The 22,785-nt window shown below is 41.7% G+C and overlaps 2 protein-coding genes across 9 annotated transcripts in view; one reads left to right on the top strand and one right to left on the bottom strand.

The window, feature by feature from the left end:
* LOC138938443 (uncharacterized) overlaps window positions 1-22,785 on the top strand; it is a 355,984-nt gene that overhangs the window by 193,200 nt on the left and 139,999 nt on the right. The gene's annotated exons all lie outside the window — the stretch shown is intronic.
* The window catches only part of Bi (T-box transcription factor bifid), an 84,087-nt gene that overhangs the window by 55,806 nt on the left and 5,496 nt on the right, over window positions 1-22,785 (bottom strand). For all 7 annotated transcript variants that reach the window (XM_070304779.1, XM_070304780.1, XM_070304782.1 and 4 more), the window contains exon 2: window positions 18,444-18,765. In XM_070304779.1, the coding sequence (XP_070160880.1) occupies window positions 18,444-18,765 (322 nt within the window). The remainder of the gene's footprint in view (window positions 1-18,443; window positions 18,766-22,785) is intronic.

The raw sequence follows: 22,785 nt of genomic DNA, 5'->3' as shown, positions 1-22,785 counted from the left end.
AAACGTCAAAGGTATCGCGAAGAAAGGTAGCAACGCGCCGTAAGGATTTTTCTAGTAGCATCTGCCTACTGTCCGTCCGTTGAGAGATACGTCCCGTATCCCGTGGAATTTCGGCGCGAGCGAGGAAGAGGCAGGATATCTTTTGGTCCGACTCGGCTCGATGGCACATTCGTTCGCGATAAACGAGACGCCGTTCTCATTCACGTCGTAGAGGACACTAAGCCGGATTATCCGCGCTATGCGAGACAAAATATCCTGCGGGAGGACGCGCGCGGGGGAATCCTCTGACGAGCGTGACGCTGTCGGCGCTTCGTCGCAAATTTTACAGGACGCGAATAATTTTTTATTTTTTATTTTGACAGACGTGTGATTAGTGGATTGCATAACGTTTAAAAAATCGCTTCTACGTTTTTTTCGCGCATGAAATATATTGTATATTCTATAACATTATTGCATATTATTTTATTATTATATTTTATTATATTATCATTATGTCGTTGCATAAGAAATACAACGATATAAAATTAAGAGAAGCAACAGATTCATGATAGCAAAAAGAATCGTTGGGATATCTTACATAAGACGCGAAACGGGCGTCTACGCGGATTCGGCAATATCGCTAATTTAAAAATAATTAAGAAACAAGAATGCAGACAGACGCGCAGCCATTTTTCCAAGCAACGCGAGCGTCACGTGGCATTTAATCGATTCGCGCACGCATCAAATTAATCGAATGACGGGTGCGTCGGCTATCTGTGTTTTCGATCGATTAAAAAATCAGCTCGAAACGTGTAAACAGCCATCTCATCTTTAATGTATATTCATGCCTTCGGGATTAATTATCGCGGAGATACATAAAGCGAGTTGACACGATACTTTCTCAAGGAATCTAGACACAAATGTCCGAAATTATATTCACAAAGTAACGCCTGGGTGTAACGCTTATCTCATTCGGAGATCGTAGAGGAGAGGCATAAAAAGAGAAAAACGCATGTGTGTACGTTATCATATTGAAATCACATACGGAAGGCCAAGATCTATTCGGTCGCCTCGTGTATCATAGAAACGGGATGTCGATTCCCCGCGTCCGTCGCGACGAAAACCTTTTTCTTCTTCCGTCGTACATAATTCTCGGCTAGATCGGCCGCTAATGAGCGACAATACGAGTAAACAAATTATGACTGGCCGTTGGTCACTGTACGGAGGCTGTCGAAAGCTGTAAATCGTTCGATAAATGTCCCTTTCAGAGCTCCCGCCACGATTTCCTTCTTTCTTGCCGCCTCACTTTCTCTGGGTATCGCTATTTGAAACTATAAATCGGAACGGCCCGATAAGACGCTTGCCATTAGTTGAAAGCAACTCATGTACGACTACCGTACTTTTCGGATTCAAATTCAAGATACAGTGATGATTAAATTAAGACTGTCGTTACGTTGAAGTTATTTCTAAATCGGCATCCAATCAGCGTGCGTTATCTCGAAATACTATTTTTTATAGCTTTTATAACTTTTGTATATAATCTATGTCTCTCTCTCTCTCTCTCTCTCTCTCTTTCTTTCTATATATAATCTATTTTTACAAATTATATATATTTAAAAAACAGTATATGTTTACAGAATATATCTTTTAATCAAATAATTCGCAAGTGATTAAAAGATGAAAGTCTTGAGATTTTTCCAATACTCTTTACCAAAAGTTCAACCAGAGGCAGTTCTCTTTATAAGAAAAGATATACCGCCTGCGCGACATTCCTCTAGAGGTCTTTAATGGCCCCATCCTCCTCTCATATGCGCACAGATTACGGGAAAGGGCTTCCGAGGTCTCAAGATCTCGGGGTCTCACGACAGCCGCCGAGTCATCAGAAATATTTATCGGCATCGGATACGACCAGTATCATCATTATGGCTTATGTTATTGCCAGAGAGAACGAGAAATTAGGTGCTAGATCGAGCCGCGTTGCTGTTGCCGACTCCGCGTCAATAATACTAAAAATTAAATCGTAAAAAAAAAAATAAAAACGGTCACACAAATAAAGCGCGATAAGATTTTCCAATACGATTGTATTGGAAAAAATTAGTAGAATCTAAAGATATACGATACTGCCGATACGATAATGGCGTTTCTTTTCTGTGATTTTTATATTTTGAGATTGAGTGAATCCGCTATAACGATAAAATCTTCCAATTTCTCGATGTTTATCAAAATTTATCAAGTATAACACAAAATCCATTTATATATGTTAATTTTTCAAAAAGACCATTACACACACAACTCCACCGCTGTTAGTTGTTTACTTGCGCGAGAACAAGTGAGAATCCACCAAGTCCGATATCGCGGTCCATGTAAAAAAAAAAAAAAAAAAAAAAAAAGAGAGAGAGAGAAGAAGAGTTCAGATAACGATCATGCAAACGGGAAGCATGTGAACCGATGGTACATGGCGAGAGCGCACGCCACACACATTTTCTCATTTACATATGCACGCGTCGTTACGCCTGCTCCGCGATTATCGCCATTAAATATGTAACGTGTATACTACGACGACACAATTACAGCTGGAAATGATAATCGCGGTAACCGTGGCGCGATATCGCGTTACGATTGATTTCGAAGGTATCGGGCGATGAAGCGGAATAAAATACAAGATAAAGCGCGGTAAAACGGACAACTTTGCGAAGAAGCACCTGCTTCGTCCGACAGTCGATCGTCCGGCTTTCTCGTTCATAATTCCTCGTCCCGCTACAATGTTCAAAGGGCTTTACACATAGCGGTTTCTCTCTCTTTCTCTCTGAGGGAAGGAGCATACCATGTCGGTTTATTCCCGTATGGCATATGGTGTACTCCCATTTTCGAGACTTTCGATCGATGCGCGGCACGAACCTATATCGCGGATGGCATCGTTAATAAGTTGCGAGATGCCAATCTTTTTAATCGATATAATTTATACTCTGTGCCGTTCTCTCAGCCGACGATAATTGCAATGATCGCAATTATCATCGACCGGATAGGCCTATCTCTTTCGATAACAGCGTACAATCCTGTCAGATTAACTATAATTTTAACCTTCCGTGTCTCATAATTTAATTACAATTAGCATATATAAATGCATTTAATGAATTGCATTATAAATATTAATTATATACGTGGGAATATTAATTATAAATGCAAAAGCAAAATAATCTGCGCATTTTTATCATTCTGACTCTATGCTTACGATTATTTTGTAACATCGCCCGTTCTGCGATGGCCCTCTCTCTCTCTCTCTCATCGCGTTTCGTCTCTCATACGCGGAAGTGGTCTGCCAGTTTCGGGTGTAACCGCAGCGATGCACTTCCGGGACACCCAGTACATCCCATCTCCGGTGCTGCGCTTTCCGCAGTGTATGGCAGGTGGAAGAGAGATCGCTTCCACGAAACCTCAGGAGCCCGCGGTGATGTGCGAGAGCACGATGTCGACGACGACGACGACGACGACGACGAGCAAGCGCGATACAACTCGGGACGCAAGCATCCTCTCTTCACCGGCACGAATATACTATACATACGCACGTCTCTCTTCTCTCCCGCGGCAACGTCGCGCGAGCTGTCCTTGTCCGTTCCCCGCAACTGCTGTCTCTTTCTCTTTCTCTCTCTTCTCACATATTTGTTTCTTGGACGGCGCTAATTTTCGGCGTTACGGCTCTATCGGCGGGGCCCGATCTAGACGCGGCCTTGGGCGTTCTTTCGGTATTCCGTATCGTCGTGGCTTCTGCCTCGTTAACGAGAGACAGGAACGTCGGGGAAACGGTCTGCGCATCGATCGAATACGCGTATACGACGCTACTTTGTTCGATCACGTCGAGCCTCTATAGTCGCGATGATTGCCGATTATTAATGCAGCGAGATGTAATTTGATGACAAATGTGTATTCGATGAAAATAAGAAAGGAGAAGAAAGTTTTACAAATATTAATTAATTTTTTAATACTATGATACGATTTATAAAACATTGAAATTATTTTAAAAAATATAACTCTCATGAAACTCTCTGTCATTAATACTAAAAAATATTTCACAATCAGATAGTGATACTTTATCGAACCCGACGTTTAAAATTCATCTAACAGGAGGAAGAAATAAAAGAAAATTAAAGAAATTTATGCGTGTAAAGTATCTCATTTGTGGCTATCGCGGTTATGTAAATCTGAAGCGAAGAGAGCATCCTCCCTCTCTAAACGGATATAAATAACCGTTCGCGAAATATCGATGAGTAATGACGACAAATAGGGGAGAAAAGAGACGGCGCTCGCAAACCCACGTGGGCACGCTGCGCTGCTCCTGCTTCTCCTCGTCGTTGTGAGAGTCGAAGCCGCGCGCCGATATCTCGATGGAGATACACCCGCCGCCGATTCGGTGAAACCAACCCGCGGATTTACGACGCGGACGCCCGATAGGTGTATCCTATACGATCGTCGCCGCGCCTTATTTACGACGATTGATTATGCACGCTGGTTTCGCGCTTCCGAGGAACGATATTTCTCCGAGAAGCACGAACGCGCTTTTGTCAATAAAGCGAATACATGCGACACAGAATCAATGCATTTTTTATAAACACTTTTGCATTGTACCGAATTATCTGCATGCACCAGAGAAAACAAGAAAGAAAAAAAGTTTTATCCGTTATATCGTTATACGCTATACACGTACTGTCAAAAATAATCTTATAGCTTACTTTCTCCAATTTTTACAAACTCTCGCAACGAACGCAAAGAGATTGCATTCTTCATAATTCTATCTAGTTGTAATTAAGGATGGCCGCGAGCCCTTCACGCGCGCGTTTCTCTCGCGTCTCGGCGCCGAGAAATTTAAAACGACGTGCCTAGGAACGTTACGACTTTACGCGACTAATCGTTACGATCTCTTCGTGTCGTGCAGCCGGAGGCTGTAAGAAAAAGAAGCCTCGTTATTAGCCCCGACGAGAGCGAGCTCCTCGGTAAGGCGGAATAACGACGTCGCGAACGCGGATAATAATTGTCGGCGAGCAACTGTAATCGTCTTTACGCAACGCCGAAGAGTCGAAACGGATCCTTCCTCTCCCGCCCCCGTCGCTCTCGTCGATATTATCGAAAGGGGGGGCGGGGGGCGGACGGTTATTTACGACGCGTCATTACGCGCGACGGGGACGCGGCCACTGTAAGAATGCCGGCGCAAGCCGGTAGCCTTAAGTTAATTTATTTTATCGCTAAGCGCTGCGCCCACCGTGATGATTTGGTCGCGTCCCTTTTGCATGCCCATTTATTTCTCCGCCCGCCAATCCGTGCCTCTCCTTATCGCCGTCGTCGGCCTCTCCTCTCCTCTCCTCTCCTTCTTTTCCATCTCCCGCCGATTTCGGGCCCTGTTCCGGCCACGTAACGGGTGACACGCGATGTGTAAGAAATATGCGAATGACACGCTTTAATTGAACTAAGAATTTCGTGGGCCATTAAATATTAATGAACCCCGATTGCAGATTTACTTCATACGAATTATATTAATTATTCATTATATTTGTTTTGTCGATATGATAAATGACTTCTCTACGTATTCCTTTTCTTCGGAAACACCCGTTGTAGACGAGGACATAGGCTCAATCGCATCCTCCGCGCTTCGTAAACTAAGAAGCATAAAGTATAGGTTTAAAAAACCGCATGACGCGTGATCCTCGCGCAAAAGCGCCGCCACGAAAAGAAGATTAAAAAGTTCCCCCGGAATCTAACGGAAATTACGCGGCCTTAAATCGGTCGCGCCGCAAATATCCCCCGTCCTTTTCTCGATGAATCAATCGTGCCATATATCGTATAATTATCGCGCGTGTACCTTCTGGCATCGTTATAATTTAATCTGTTTACGTTGCGTACATTTATCGACGCATTCCGTAACGACACGCGAGCTGTTCTCATCGGCGCGTCGACGTCAGGAAGAAGCAAAACACGATGGTAAAGACACGGAAGAACGAGACGAAGAGAGAAACGAGAAGGAAACGAGGAGAGAAGATTTTATGGAACGGCAAAGGGCAGGACACAAATCTATTCGCAAAGGAAGCTGACAGTGAAAAGGGGAAACGGAAAGCGAAGAAGAGAAGAGAAGAGAGTCGCTTCTCCGCCGCGTCCTCCACCCCTATTCTTCTCTCCTCTTTCTCCCTCCCTAAGTGCCCACCCTGTCCAACCTATCGACTGTGCGAGGTCGTCTCGTGTGCGTCTTGTCGAACAAATCGGTACAAACGATCGTCGTAAAGCAGTTAAGGCAGAGTTTATATACGCCTTTCTACCGTAGGGCCCCGCGTAGAGGGCCCCAAAGGGAGATGAGCGGGCGCGATAGGGAAACCGATAGTCGTCGCTCGGGCACTGCCAGAGTTTCGAGAGCTTCTTCTTCCCCCTTCATCCTTTAGTCGCATCTCCTCCCGCGGAACCCCCGCAGCGAGGAACTTTTTTAACCGGATCCAAGAGAGGAGGACCGACCGTATATACCGGAGTCGCATCCACCGAGAGCTTCTCTCTTCGTGAAGAATTTCGTCCCTTTTTATTGTGAGCGCGATTCGGCCCGTTAACGGGCCCAGAGTCAGATGGAAAAGCGACGCGAGCCTTTGTTTCAATCCCGAGTCAGAATCGAAAGAAAATCTCGTTTCATCTCTTATAACTTTCACGGATTTCCAACCATAGAATTATATCCCTTTTATCTTATAGCTCTTATTGTTCTGGCAACAATTGGCAATTTTAATGCTTCTACCAACACGCGCGTGTGATTTCGAGAAAAAGATTGCGATTTGTAAGAAATTAAAAATTTGACAGGAAATGGACCTCTCGAGTGCCAAGCGGACTCTCTCACCATCATCACTTCCTGCTGTTTCAAAGATCAGCGGTTTCAAAAATTTCGCGATCGCGGAGACTTCGTGGTAGCCCCGGTATAATTCCGGGCGTTTATGACTCGCCAAGAACAAATAATAATTTAGTGGGCGTCTCCGGTCTTCACCCCCTGTCCCGAGAGATCCCCAAGTCCCCCGAGAGACCCCTTTTCTGGCTGACCACACTGTATAAATAACGAGTGGCGCCAGCCGAACTTCCACTGTTACATTATCTCTCATGGTTTACACGCTATAGGGCACGCCACGGCCATCATTATATCTGCCGTCTTCGCTCCGTGCGTGAGCCCCACACATCTCTGTATATGGATGTGTGAGTGCGGAGGCTCTCCTTCGTCGTGATCTCGCCATGCGGCCGCCCCTATACGATTTCTTATTAGTCCTACGGCTCTTCAACTCAGGTGTGAGAAACTCGGAGAACCCGGCTCGATCGTATAATGACGCACGATCGATACGTACCGGGTGTCGTAAATTTATAGCTATTATAAAATATGATGGAAAATATCGGCGATGTAAGGGGAGAAAATTTTTTTTTTTTTTTCCCTTAAAATTAACAATCAGAAATATTCGTATTTTCAATCTCTTCAACTTTTCATATTTTCCAGTTTCTACAATTGATATTAGAATGGAGTGGTACGCGGATGTTTCTATGGTTTTTTTCAAACTAATATATAGATGGCTGAATGTGGGGTAACCTATCTTATCTCGTGCAACGGCAGCTGGTGAATGGTTGGGTACCTATTAAAGTCCTCCAGATAAAAGGCGAGATTAATTTGCCCGCATGCGCGCGCGCACACACATACACAATTACTAATTAATTAGATCCAGCTTGTCGTTGCCGGCTTAATATTGCGTCTATGATACGTGCGTATAGCAAGGATCGCACGAGGAACAACGATCTTGCGATAATACTGTCGAGGTGAGCTCGGAATACTTGAACTGGCTAAAATATATCGCGCGATTTTGTTGATGAAAATTATCAATAAATTGCAATCGATTAATTCCTTTTACCACCGGTGTTAAGTAACGAATTACGAATCAGCATTTTCTACACAAAGAGAAATTGAATTAATTTAAATTCTATTGATGAAATTTTCAGGCCACATTTATTTTCAGAAAAGATTTCCTTTCCGCGAGAACAAGGACGGTCCAAAATGAGCCGCTGAAAAAATTACGAACGCGCGAGCGCGGTATCCTCGATTTCAAGGCTTTCTTTTGCACCCACCACACGCCAGCGTTTCACATTGAATTCACACTTTCCGCGCCGTGAGAAAGGGGTTGGGCTCGCGCGTCATATTCAAGTGGCAAGTGGTAGGTTAGACCGAAGGCGAAGAAGACGCCCGTAACAGCTTTCTATTTGCATACTCTACTGCCTCCCCGCGTTTTCATCCGCAAGACCCCCTTTCGACACCACCGTTATTTGCATTCAGAAATTGGCCGTCGACCACCGAGCGGCGATCTCTCTCTTTCTTTCCTTCCTTCCTTCCTTCCTGCTGCGCCGCGTATATCGCATTCTCTCCCTCCTCCGCGTTCTATTCTTGCTCTTAAAAATTTTCGATGAGCCACCAATTCAGTAAAGATCCATTTACCTCTCGATATGAATAGTGTCGTCTTGAATTATTTTAAAAATTAAAGCAGAGTAAGGATTAATTAATTAATGAACAAAACATTTAATCATTCGAAAAATATCTCTATAGACTTTGTATAAATATAAATTAAAATTTTTTACACGCAAGTGGAATTTTTTTACGAACGTGTTACATGTTACTATCTTTAGTAACTTGTCACATTAAGAGGCAAAACCGGTATCGAACTGTATTTGCTTCTTGTGATATACTGATTAGATTGTTCGCGCGCGCGCGCGCGATCGCAGTTCTTTCATTGGATATTTATAACTTATACAAGATTAAATACTCGCATATTCATGCGAATGCTGTCTTGCAAGTCTTGCCAAATGCCAAAGAAATTTTTTTTATAATTTAGACTCAACGGGGTAAGACATTGTCCGTTAATCTTTTTTTTCTTTACAATAAAAATCTCGACATATAGCAACTATAATGATGCGCGAATGAAAGAAGAAGAGAGAATTCCCTTAGAGGCAAAAAAGTAATTATATATCAGCGCGTCTCGGCAATTTATATTGTATAATTATAAAAATAAGCGCGCGCGCGCGCGACGCTGCCGCTGCCTGTCAAGATTTGAACCAGCTGTAAATGCACGTATAATACGATGCACATAAAGCCCCGACCATTAACACGCCGCGTTGTTACACATTCGTGTCGAGCGTGCGATACGAGCCGAGTCGAGGCGAATGCGAAGTGCGATGCACAAAGAAATGTGTCGCGAAGCGCCTAATTAGACATTTCATGGACGCACCTATCGTGTTCAAGGATCGACAGCATTACACGTTTTATCGCAAACTTTAGCCGATTTGACGCGTTATAAGCGATTTGCTATTTCACTCGGTTCAGTCATCCAAATTATATTTTCGAGTACTCTACTAATATTCTTTCGCATTCTGTGTACGTGCATCCCAACAATGAGTTATATCGATACTTTATCTTCGATATTAACAAGAAGACACGTCGCTCATTCGGTATCGATACCCTATTAAACTTGAACGGGCACGCTTTCAACGTGTCTCACAGATCTGAAGTGTGTCGAAAAAGATGATCTCGACGTATCGCGAGAGAGAATATAATAGAATATCCTGCTCTCTCTCTATACTGACGGATATAATAAAGCTCTCGCACCTGTTCGAGACGCACGTCAGATCGCAATCGCCGTTTATAATCCCACCCGATGCAACGACGGAGCAGCGGCAGCAATTTTAAATTAATATATTCGCGCGAAATTTCATCCGATCACCCTTTTTTTTTTTTTCATCGCGATTCGATAACGAGCCGATGGCATCGGTAGATAGGTAAATACGGCAATACCGATCGATGGATCCGGTCGATCGATCAAGATCCAAACACTGTGAGCAGCGAACGATGATCGTGAAAACTGACATACGCTTTTATTATACAGAATTTTTATACAGTGTGTAACGTGAGGTGCGGCTAAAGTTGCATCGTACAGTGAGTTTGTAAATCGTTACCGTTGATAACGTATCGAATATATGTACAATATAAATGTTCGATATCGCCTCATTGATATCTCCATTGATTGACACATTGAAATGTAAATTGCTCTGCAAAGTTTCTCTCCCGCATTAATAAATTTTCATCTATACTTACGACATTTTATGTCACGAAAAACTGCGAAATTACGCGCTAATTAAACTAGGCTGTTTTCACTGATAATTATCCTCCCGATTCTTATTGGTCATCAGTATTACCTCTCGACGCTCTGATCTCTTCTGTGCCATTTCACATCGTTTCGATCTTGACGTGCGACGCGATCTTATACATAGATAAAGTAACATCGCTCAAGATAATAAATAACCGTCCGACCAAAATTCGATACAACAATGGACAGGAATTTACGGCGTGCGCATATATGTATATACCGCGTGTGCGTCGGACTCCTCAAAGTTCACCTGCATTTTTACGTCCTTAAAAATCGCTATGCATAACCAAATCGCGACTAACCGTGCGCGATTATCCCGTGATAAATAATAGAGGACAAACGGCAAAGAAATATACTGTACTTTATGTGCAAATGTATCGCCTTGACAATGCAACGTATTTAACGCCTCATTACCTCACCGCATGTGCTAATATATTCGCAATAATCTTCCGGTTCGCGGCATTGACTACTAACTGTAAACGGTAATCTGTATGCACTTATCATCTGTTACGAAATCTTCGTTTGATAGCGTCTTTTAAAATATGTCATTTAAATAATCAGCTATGAATAATAAGTCCCAGCAATATATGAACGTAACGGGGAAACAAATGGGGAAAAGAAATAAACAGGCACGAAGATAAGGTATCCGAAAAGTATAGAAACAAATTTTAATAGGTTAAGTATAGCAATGCGTAACGATAAATACATAAAAAATTTCTCCGTTTCTTTTATTTTTATTTAAAAAAAAAAACCGCATTTTTCTTGCTTCGAAGTACTTTAATTCCGCAGAGAATTCAACTATTGGATGGTGAAGCTCGACGAATGGACATTGAATCAATATGGATGCGTGACTTGTATACGATCGACACGCGTCGAGTTTTGTGTTCGATCGTTAAACGCCGCACGCGGTGTGAAAAGTATAGGTTTCCACAGACATGGTGGAAGCTCACGGGCAAGAAAAATCATTTTAAAGCGCGGGGATTCGCACAGCACTCTTCCGAGCGTTACACACGCCGTGCGGCGCTTTGCGTGCGAAGCCGATACAATGCGATGCGCTATCTCGTAATCGCGTCTATGTGTATGGATTTTTGTAGCCTTGAAACATGCCGCGGAGTGCCGCCGAAGATAAGGACCTTCGTGTTTGAGTAAAATAAAAAAAAAATAAATAAATAAAGCTAACGGGGAAGATATCGGGAAGAGCAGGGAGGGGAGAAAAGAGAAACGCAAACGGTTAAAAAGTAGAGCTGAAAGAGGTTAAATGAATAAAGGAATGAATTATTACATCTAGTTTGATGTCAAAATATAATGAATTCGATAAGAAATCGATTTAATATAGTAACGAAGAGATAAATTATCCAAGAAAATTAATTGCGAAAATGCAGAGAGAGAATTTGTTCGATGATGAGAGACTACGGAGAAGATGAGATGAGGAGACAGGTTGGTCAAATAAGACGCAAAAAGTTAGCGAATGTGTAATATGATAATAAAAGACTACTTCGCAGAATGACTTTTTTTTTTTTTTTTTTTTAATAGTACAAAGTCGCGGAAAGATCGACAGCCGCGAAACAAGCTACCTGTCTACCTGTCAGATCGTGAATGAAGTAACACGTACTACGTCTTTCGCTTTTGCTTTTTTTTTTTTTTTTTTTTTTTTATACTAGACAGTCCACACGACGACTATTCGGCACGACAAGCAAGGCGAGGGAAAGGTGTAACCGATATATAGAGCCGTTGGAGATAAAGTGTCCCCGGCACGTACGAACGCGGTAATGAATTGACGCTTTGGCTATATTTATGAACAGTGATGCAAGAATGCGGCGATTATTCCCTCCCTTCCTCCCCCTTCCTCCTTATAATTTGTGTAATTATTGGTCGCGCGAAATGCACAGGACACACAACTATCGTTTAACTGGCACAGAAAGATTATAGGCTTCGAATATATACAAGTAATGTTGCGCTAATGCTCCCCCTCCCCCCATCCCTTCTCAGCGCGACGCGTGTGTGTCGCTTTTCTCTTCTTCTTCTTCTTCTTCTTCTTCTTTTCTCATTGCGCGTTTTCAATACGAATCCGTCTCGAGCCATCAAAATGATGACTGATCTTAAAAGCAACTCTAAAGCAACGCGCATATGATTGCGGCGATCTTCCTCCTTTTATATTGTATCCCCCCCCACCTTTTTTTTTTGGTTTTTCTATCTCATTCCGAATTGCGATTCTCGAGATTCACGGCTGATTTTCGTCGAAGCGTAAAGCGTAAAACGCGATACTTTGTAAGCAGAAAATATAGCGGAACGTAAGAATGCTTAAAGTCGTCTCATGTAGATATCATCGTTTTTAAAGAGCGTGACCCAGACAGAAAAAGAGAGAGAAGAGAGCTCAACGAGTGTGAAAAGCAAGGCCAATAATTCGCGGACTAAAAGAACTGGGCTATTCGCGCCCCGTTCTTCGTCTTTTTTCTCATCTTGTTTTGAAATATAATGTATATATATATATATATACACACGACGAAACCGAACATCGACTCGTTATAAACTGTCATCAGTTTCAATATTCCGGCACGAGAAACTTCCTTATTAACGTCACGCAAAGTTTGCGAGTCGATCTCGCGACTCGCAATTTGTTTTCACAGCGAGACAGTACGTGTATATATATGTTTAATAATTTAATTGGACTATAACTATTGTACTTAAATTCGATTGATGTATCAATTCTTTGAAAGCAGATTAAAATTCATGCTACATTATTGTCATTAATTTATATTATTTAATTATATATTATTATTATTATATAAATTATTCTTTTTCTTAAGAGTGAGAAGAGAGAGGATAGAAAAATGCCTTTTAACGTCGCGCGCGCGACGGAAAAGAATTGAATGTAAAAGATCGAGACACACATACGAACAGCGCAGAAGATGCTTCCGGTAATGGTTGGGCGAGGGAGAAATGGGTATTCTCGCATCGAGACACCCTAGTCTCTCGTTCGTGACGACCCGAAAGAAACGTCGATACGCGGCGGAGGCTATACCGACACTTTTGCCACAATCGCGGCGCGCACTTTCAAGGTTCGCACGCGCGTGCAAGCCCACCATACGGCTAATTATACTGAGCTCCGTTAACCGGCGACAAGCGCGCGTAACCCTGCGCCCTGTATGAAAAAGAGAGAAAAGGAAAGGGAGAGAAAAAGTTGTTAAGGGTACATTCGCGCTGAATGCAACGGAGAAGCTGCGTGCAAACCTCTCACGCATGCGCGCGGGCGGGGGTAGAGACGGGGTGAACTCAATTGTGTTGAGCGAAAAAAAAAAGGAAGAAGGATGAGAGAAGGAGATGAAGGGAAAGAGAGGGGATGCTGTACCTATACACAGCGCTGCCAAAGTAGTAAGCAGACCTCGATATTAGCGAGATATCGAAACTTTGTTTAGTTGTATCGCGTACTTTTAATATTGATATTTTAGATTAAACACCCCGAGGGTATTTCTCTCTTTGCAATTATCCTAAGGTAATATTTCATAATTTATGCACACACGAACTCGAGTTTACAGACATCGCACGGTTCTTCTTGAGATTCAACGCGCGATTCGCGAAATAATAAAAATATTGAACGAAAGTATTGTATATATAAGTATATGTGTTTCATAAGATGTTTACAGTGGCATAAAACGATGGCTCGTGCCAACGTTGGCCAAGAAGACTGAAAGTGACGGAGATGAATTCTGTTAAGCCGATTACATAAGATTTCACGGGTCTCTTTTTTCTTTGACGCCTCGTTTGCTCCGAGTCGCTCTCGCGCTTTTATTTGATTTAGAAATCAGACGAATTAAAGCTCTTACGCATCATGCGACAGCTCGAGTCCAATCCTCTTTAAGTCGCGTCTGAAAATCACAGATTTCGACAGCGTAGATATACCGATGAATTTCGCGCGCGATTCCGTTTTACAAGCCGGTAACCCCACAATTCCACGCCGCCACACAATTCGTAAGCCGTTGTACGTGAAACCCGTGAATGGGAGACCGGCAATTGGAAGGCAATCGAAAGAGGTGGAGGAGAAAGGGGAGACAATTTTGGGCCTAGGGGGCCCACTCCCTTCTCTCCCTTCGGCTAACGCTGATTCCCTCGGCAGTGAAACACGGGCATAGCGAAAATTTTCGCCCTCCTCCTTCGTCCCCCATCTCTTCGTTCTCTCTGTCTCTTTCTTATTTGCTCCCCCTCTTTCTTGTTCGAACGAGTCGAGCTCCTCGGGCGCGCACCACACGACTCATTCGGGCAAGGGTTTGCGTATCGTAACGGGTCCGGGTAATATCTCGTTTAGAAAGATTACAGGTTTGAGAAGAGGCTGCCAATGTATAAAACAAACATCGTTAAGGCAGCCCTATACTTAAGATCCTCTTCCCCGTACCCGTTTCCGGCCCCACCCGCGCACCCTCTCTGACATTGCTCGCTATTATGCACATCTACGATACTGTTGCATCTCATTATCGGTGCAGGTATATGTATGTATATATGCGTTTGAGTGTCACGAAACTATCTCGGAGAAACAGTAGTAGATATCAATTTTTCGTAATATTATAGAGTTACAATAATTTCAGCTTTAACAAAATCTTATTTCGCAGTTTCATTTCCATCCTTAACTTTATCTTACTTTCTATAGACGTGATACATAAACTTAACACTAAAAATAGAGAATTGCATTCCGTAGAAAAAAAAAAAAAAATTCGCCAAATGTTAGGGTTGAATTTTTTTGCTATATTTCATACATCCTTTGAGACACCCTATACAAACGTACATGTACCGCACCGTTGATGCCGCGGGCGAGAGACGGCGATGCCGAAGATGAGGATGGGAGACGTCTAGAATGGATCCACGCACGTGATCCAGAGTGTAGTAAATGCGCTTTGCGTGCGGTGGCGCAAACGTGTCAAGCGCGTACATCGCGTATTGAGACGTAGACCACCGGACGGGGTTCGAGCGCGGGGCCCGACGGGCCCCGGCCCTACGGTATAATTTCTACGCGTATAATTATCGATAATCGGGCCGTTACGGGGGCCCCGGCGCAGCGTTTCGCTGAAACCCGATCGCGAACGGGCGGATATTACCGTGACGGGGGAGGGGGGGACAGATCGGTCAGACGTGACAGTTATTATTTATCGATGGAGATTGATTTAGAGCGCGGCCAGTTTTCGAGATTGCGATCGATCGGCCGCGGATACACGCGTGAGCGTCGTTATTTTCAGATCGATCGGACAGTGATCTTCGTTTAATTCTAATAGGAGTGCTAACAAGCGTTATAAGTTTCGACGATCGAATCAAACTTTTTCGTTGCCGATTGATATTCGTCTATTTTAATTATTAATCATCTATTCGTTATCGCGTATTAATTAAACGTGAACTTTCTATCGAAAGTAGCTTTACTTTTGCTCTTCTTATTTCTGTATTCCGAAATTTATGATGATCCTTAAATTTTATTCTTTACAGATGACAATTTATCTTGACACGTTTTAAATATGATATACGATTGACTTATGATATCGATTCCAACAATTAAAAAGATAAAATGTATTTTAGTAAATTAGCGCGGTGTCACTATAAATGCTAATGTTCTTCGTAAGAAGGTTCACGATGTTATAATCGTAGTTTATTTATTGCATTTAAAATCAGTTGAATAAATTTCAAATGTAGAATAGCTGTCATATGTAAAAAGGAAAAAATAATTATTACCGTTCGATAATGTTCTCGATTATTATGACGTGTGTCAGTACGCGCGTATGAATTAATCATGCCGGCACTTTTGAATCAGTCATTCCTTCATATATTCAACATTACTCCTAGGTGTTGCAAATTGAGCAGCTAAATATATCATGATCGATTATTTGTCATTTACTAAACGCCAGCGCGTATTTATCAAAGACGCTGCCGAGATTGCAAGATTATATGCGATAAGCGTACTTGTTCTATTGAAAGCTGTCTCGTTACGTTAATAAAAGCGTCGATAACTTGACTAACAGTAGCGCGCATAGACATAGAATAACCGATATCTATCAATCAGTTCTAATTTTTTTTTTTTTTCCATTTATACACTCCTTGTTCCTCCAGTTTAATTTTTTAATAAAAGAAGCTTGTATATGTTAATTTCTCTTCCATCTATATATAAGAATATTATATCACTAATTAACATCTTAATAAATATTATGCCGTATTATCGATTCTCGCGGCGGAATCCCTTAAAGCAATCTTTGCGTTTCCCCTCGTCGCGGCTCTAATGACGCAAGTTACAAGAGCAAACGGTCGGCGCGTGTTGGCGCGAGACCGAGGAAAGCGTATTAACCGAAGCTCGAAAGCAAAGAGCGAGAAAGATTTAATCTGGCCAATATTCACGCATACACTCGTGAAAGGGACGGTGGTGCGAGCGATGTTCGCGTCGACGTAGCCATAATCCACATACGTACACGCATACACGTGCATGCGAATGCGCGCTTTAGCACCTGTATACATCGCACATGAAATATGTAAGCGTATATGCTCACCCTTTCGTCGCGGACGCGCGTGCTCTATTCTCGGCTATTATAGTTTGCCGTAGAGTCTCCATTGGAACCCGATATACTTTGTCCGCTCGGCCAATCATCGGGGCAGAACGCTCGTCGTTTCTTCGTATTCTATCTTTGTCGGTTTTGTATTCGCTCGCCGCCTTTCACATCAAGCTTTCTCATTCTCCTTGTCGCGTGCGATACGACGCGTATCCACTATCCGAGCGATCGTGACTTTGCGGAATAAGGTGCGGCGATAGATAAGTTGCGCTTCGAAGAAAGAAGAAAAGAAAGGGAAAGGAGGATAAGAAGGATAAGAAAGTAAACGCGGGTACAAGAGCGTAATCGCGAAGAAGGGGAGCGAGAAGTTTCAATTGCTTGGCGACGAAGGGATCCAACAACTCTGTAGTGATATCTCTTTTTTACGACGGTACTGTGTGCTACACGTCATCGGGGAAGTGCTGCGCGATATCCTGCCCCTCTTCTCTCTCTCTCTCTCTCTCTTCGCTCTCTTCGCCCCACTGCACATCCTTTTCTTCTCCCCCCCCCCACCCGTGCACGTGCACCCGAAGAAGCGCGCGGACACGTGTACGTTGCGTGCCCGATACGCGAGCGCGGCTCGCAATAACGAAAAGTAAAAGTTTCATCGCATATGTGGAAAAAAAAACTGCTCGTAAGAGCGTCGATGCTTTCTTCTCGCGCATAGGAATAATGAAATCAATATGTTTGCCGTTATATATGTTCCTTCCTCTTATGTATCCAGGAACAATCGGAGTAAACTGAGATCGATATTAAGCCTCTCTAATGTCTCTATGTTTATATCTCTATTAAGTGAAATTAATTAAAATTTATCTCGGTGACGAAATTTAAAATGTCTGTTTAATTTGAAGTACTGAAAGGATTAAAAACTCTCCGCATTATGCGTTTATGAATGTCATCCGAATAAGTTCCTCGAGACAACCCGCATAAAATTTTTCTCTCATGTTCATTCGAGCTCTTATATACGCTCAAGGGAGTTCTCTCAGTCATGGTTATTATTCTCGACAATAAAATTCTGCCCTATATATGGTATATATATCTCTATTACAAAAATGAGCAAAATTTCACTTTAATGTTAAATTATATACCTATGTGTATATATATATATAATATAATTTTTTCAACACTAATATTTATTTTGTATTTTCGAGCATAAAGTTAAGAGAATTCTCTCATTCATCTAGCTTCATTAAAAAGAAGGGCTAACCCATTTCTTTCTTCGAGCATGTAATCGCCATTAAGGACTTTTCTGGAGCGTAAAAAAGTTTTGAATCTTCAGTTGAAAGAAAAATAACCAATGTAAACGTGAGAAACCATTACGCGCGCGTTGCATTCTAACGTCTCGAATAGTCGACGATAAGAATAAGTCTTTTCATATCGCAAGAGAATAATTGCAGGTGCAAATTTTTACAAATTGACAATTAAATACTATTTAACATAAATATGACCGTTGCGTTTTATTTCATATTCATGCATTCCGAATGAAATGGCAAATTTTCGATAACGTGGCCAGGCATCGGTAGAAAACTTCAAAGTACAAAGATCACTCTCGAGCATCTGTTAGATATTACACGTTTACATTACAGGTCGCGCATGTACGATGAAACTTGGTAGAACTGACATCCTGATTGGTCCGCTCTCATGCATACGCGATGCAACGATCGTTCAATTAGCGACAAAGGATCGCAATCATAGTAATGATGCTGACGACGATATTGACACTTACCGGCCGCTCTTCGTAATGACCATTTCCGTTCCGAGCTTGTGGAATTTCTCCCAGAGTTCCTTGCCCTCAAGCGTGACTTTGGGATCGTCAACGACACCATCCTCCTCTGGATGATGGGGTGGTACGAGGGGATGATGCGGCGCCGTAAGGGGGTGATGCGCGGCCAGGGGATGCGGCGACGTGTGGAGCATCCCCGGCGGTAGCGGCGGCCTCAGGGGCCTCATCGCGGGGCCGCCGGGACCTTGGTGATGATGATGTAACGCTGCCGCGGCTGCCGCCAAGACAGCGGCCTCTTCCGGCGTGTGCGGACCCAGACCTAGACCTGAAATTTTCAAATGTCAAATGTTCTGAGAATTAATTGGAAAACATTGTAAAAGTGTATAAAAAAAAAAAAAAAAAAAAAACATTAATAAGACAGAAAGTGACAAACAAAATTAATTAAAACGTCCGACAATTATGTAGTTTTAAGATGGGATTAATTTAATCCATCGCGCGATCGAGGGACCATATAATCACGGTAATCGAAAATCGTTATCAGTCTGCGCACGACGGGCAACATCTGGAGGCGCTATTCCACGTAAACGCAAGATGCGAGCCATAACGATTCAGCGATCTACGGTGCAGGCTGAAGATCAGCGACGGATAACGAGTAAAAGACAGCTGCCCAAGTTTCGCGAGGGTGAATCACCTGGTAACTCGCAGTAGCAATCCCCGAAGAAAAGTTTCGGATTCTTCTCCACGCCATCCCTCGACGATCATCTTCTCCCTTTACCTGACCCTATCTTTGAATAAGAAACTTTATCGTCTTCCTTTTTCTCCTCAAGTTGCTCCTGTCGCGACGACTTAAGAAGGGCATTTTGAGCAAACCGCGAACGATCGCAAGTGGTTATAGACATTATACAGTATCTCTTCAATCAAAGAGATGTATCATTAAAAATAAACCTCATGCAACCGCGGATCAATATAGCGGTTTACTTATATCTTTTTCGATAATCGATCTTGCACGTCGTGACTTTGCGAATCCAGCGATAAAGATTTTGTGTGATTAGAGATAGAACAAAAGGGAATTTTTAATTATATTTAGAGTTTGACTATATATATGCATGCATGCGCGCGTGTGTGTGTGTGTGTGTGTGTAGTAAAGTGTGAGTTATTCTTGTCAAGCCTGTTAATTTAATCGCGATTAAACTGTGGAAAAAAACAGAGAGACGCGCAGCAAAATAATTTTAAATAATTCAGCATTAAACAAGTGCATTATCGCGAGTAAATTTGCAAAACTACGACGATTTCCCGGAAATACGTCTTGACGTCTGCGATCGCACAAATATCAATAGCTTCTCGTTTTGTGTTAAAGAGCGTGACTTGTATGCGTGTACGCGAGAACGGAATTGCGTTAATCCGTTTAAATAATATCACCGTTCGCTATAACGTCAACTTAGCGAGAACGATTAATGTAAATCACCGTCTACAAATATTATGAGTAATGATGTAATTAATAGTTGACGACACGTATACGGCTCCCAGTATTTCCTTTCCTTTTCAATCGATTACCATCTGTAAACGGGAAAAAAATGGAAAACCTGTTATATACCGCGTAATGACTTTATGATTGTTATCATAGCAGATCTCTATAAGACAATCCCTATCTCGATATTCCTATCTAGTTATCTTTACGAGTTATTTTTTTTTAATCTTGTTTCTTTTTGCATGCATTAAATATGCAGTCATCAAACGCATAAAAAAAAAGATATGATCGTTACTTTTCTCTTGTACTATAATTTTTTTTTTTTTTTTTTTTATCGTATTGGTTTTCTCGATGAAGCTTCACGTCAGTTAAACTAATTCTTTATTTCACAACTAGCAATTTGATTTATCTTCAAAATTAATATGTAAAATGGATTTATCATGCGATGTTATCTTTCGAAACGATTGATGACAATAATTATTATAATTGCGCGCGTGCCTATAATTCCGGCCTATGTTAAGTATAATATAATTAATTATGTATATTTCATTTAAAGTATTTTGCGCGGATGTGATATCTTTAGTTGAATCAAAAAATAGAAAGAGATTGTAAAAGGATACGTTTAAAAAAACAAAATCTTGCGTTTTTAACGTTTCAATTCTTTTTTTATATCACCACCTGTTCGTTTCATATAATTTTTTTTTTATGCGACAATGCACCCTCGCGTGATATACTCGTAAAGAAATTCGTTTTTCGCATTTGTTTATACAAAAAAGAACGACAGTCGCTAACAAATTTTGCCCAACAATCATATAATGGGCAAAAATAAAACGTATTATATAACATTTTTATGAATCGCCCTCCCGACGGCAATGTATGTCTCACGTTACACGCATAACAATGATATACGCACGCGTTAAACATGTATATTTTTTTCGGCGCGATAAAACGGTAAAATGCAGCATAATATGCAGCTCTAGTTAGGCGGAGATGCGTTTTGATGTTTCTCATCTATAGATATCGTAGGATGATTTTCAAAAAATGTTAATCTGTCACACGCATCCGTTTTAACTAAAATTAAATCATAATCATCAGTGTAGGAGATGATGAATAATTACGCGTAGCGCAGATGGAGAAATTTATTTCCATGCATCCGTATTTGTTGTTTTGCGTTAAACGTAATGTATATTTGCGTTTGTGTAAAGACAGTGATGTAGATATAATACTAGAGTAAAGCTATGAGCACTAAGTCGATAATAATATATATCGCGTGCTCTTATAACAGATTTGCGAGACCGCTTATTTTAGACGCAGTTTCTTATCGCGCGCGTTCCTTTCCCCCCCTTTTTTTTGTCATTATTTAAAATATTTCAAACACCGTTTTACCGTTGTCTTGAGATGTATTATGCAAGACGGTAATTTTACGATTAAAATTATGAATATTGTATTTCGTATCGCGCTCGTATTTTTTGCCATAGACAAAGAATCGATTACCCAAAATATTGACAGGTTTCATATACTTTTACGCGTTGATGCATTCGCAAAATTGCTAGATTCGCCAAAATTTACTGTATTATCGAGCAAAAGAGCTATTGAATTGTGCCGTTTCGTATTTTATTCGTCATCAACCACACACGAGTGCCCCGGAATCCGTTCGACGCGACCGCATTGAATTTTTTCGTACACTTACGCGCGCATACTTGACGTATATGTATTTCAATTTTCATTCGCAAACCGGAAATATAACGGAAACGCCCGGCCTCAATATTATTCAACCGCGGTATTTTTTTAACGCGTTATATTTCTCGCGTGGATGTGGTAGAGTTAAAAATCGGCCGTTAAACCGAGCGGGATGAGACGATTGTTTACGACTTTACGATGAACGCGCGATATCGTGAATCGGGGGAAAAAAAAAAAAAATATCCGATGATATTATTTTGGGTTAGTTACTTGAATTAGTTGCCCGTTACACGCCGTTTATATAACGGTGTCGCCGTTGTTCCTTATCGAAGTGGACGAAACTTTGAATATATGACGCAAAGTGCGAGGAGGTGTTCCTGTCGAGATGGGATCTTTTTTTTTTTTCCCCCGATTTTTGTGTCGCTCGTCGACCGCATCGTATTGCATATTCATTATATTGCCACGGTGTTTCCACAGCGTAACATTCTTCCCGCTGGATTTTCGTCAAACTCTATTTTTATTTTAATGAAAACGGAAACATTAATTAGCGCAAGGTGTTTAACCTTGGAATACACATCTAACTTGCGACATACTTGACGAATTATTTAATATATTTGGTAAAAAATGGTTGCGTGTATATATACGTGTGTGAAAAGGAACTATTGGACGAATAGCTTTGGATTTTGTTTGGAGAATCCGAATTATCCGAATTATTCTTTAGTCCGATCTCGATACAATTCCATCGCTGTGTTGTAGCTACGCGATTTTTAGCTTATTAATTATGCGCGACGTGGAACTTTGATCGCGTAGCGCTTTGTTGCGCGTTACAAACACACGCGGTAAATTTAATAATTCGTTCACGATTGCAAGGACTATCGTGCAGCGAAAATACATTGCTTCATTGCCACCAATTTATCAAGGGTTATGCACTCTCTTTCTTTGTGCAGAAGTAATGCATTATTGAAAATTATAAACAAACAATGGTGCGCGTAGGTCTAATAAAGTGCGGAGCACGGATTTTCGATTTATCGAACGCGATTTCGCGCCGTATAATACCTTAATACAATTGCCAACAGCAAGACACAACAATGCCGCATATTTAATCGCGCTACCAATCACGAATTCCGAATTTCCATCGTTCTCAACGAGCGGCGATTTTGCCGTTACTCGTGCATATGTGACTTTTTACACTAAACT

Source organism: Polyergus mexicanus, unplaced genomic scaffold (genome assembly GCF_030449975.1).
Source record: "Polyergus mexicanus isolate NDT 795.1 unplaced genomic scaffold, iyPolMexi1.0 SCAF_12, whole genome shotgun sequence".
NCBI classification, from domain to species: Eukaryota; Metazoa; Arthropoda; class Insecta; order Hymenoptera; family Formicidae; genus Polyergus; species Polyergus mexicanus.
Note: the sequence above shows the minus strand (reverse complement) of the source record. Positions and strands in the feature narration are given on the sequence as shown.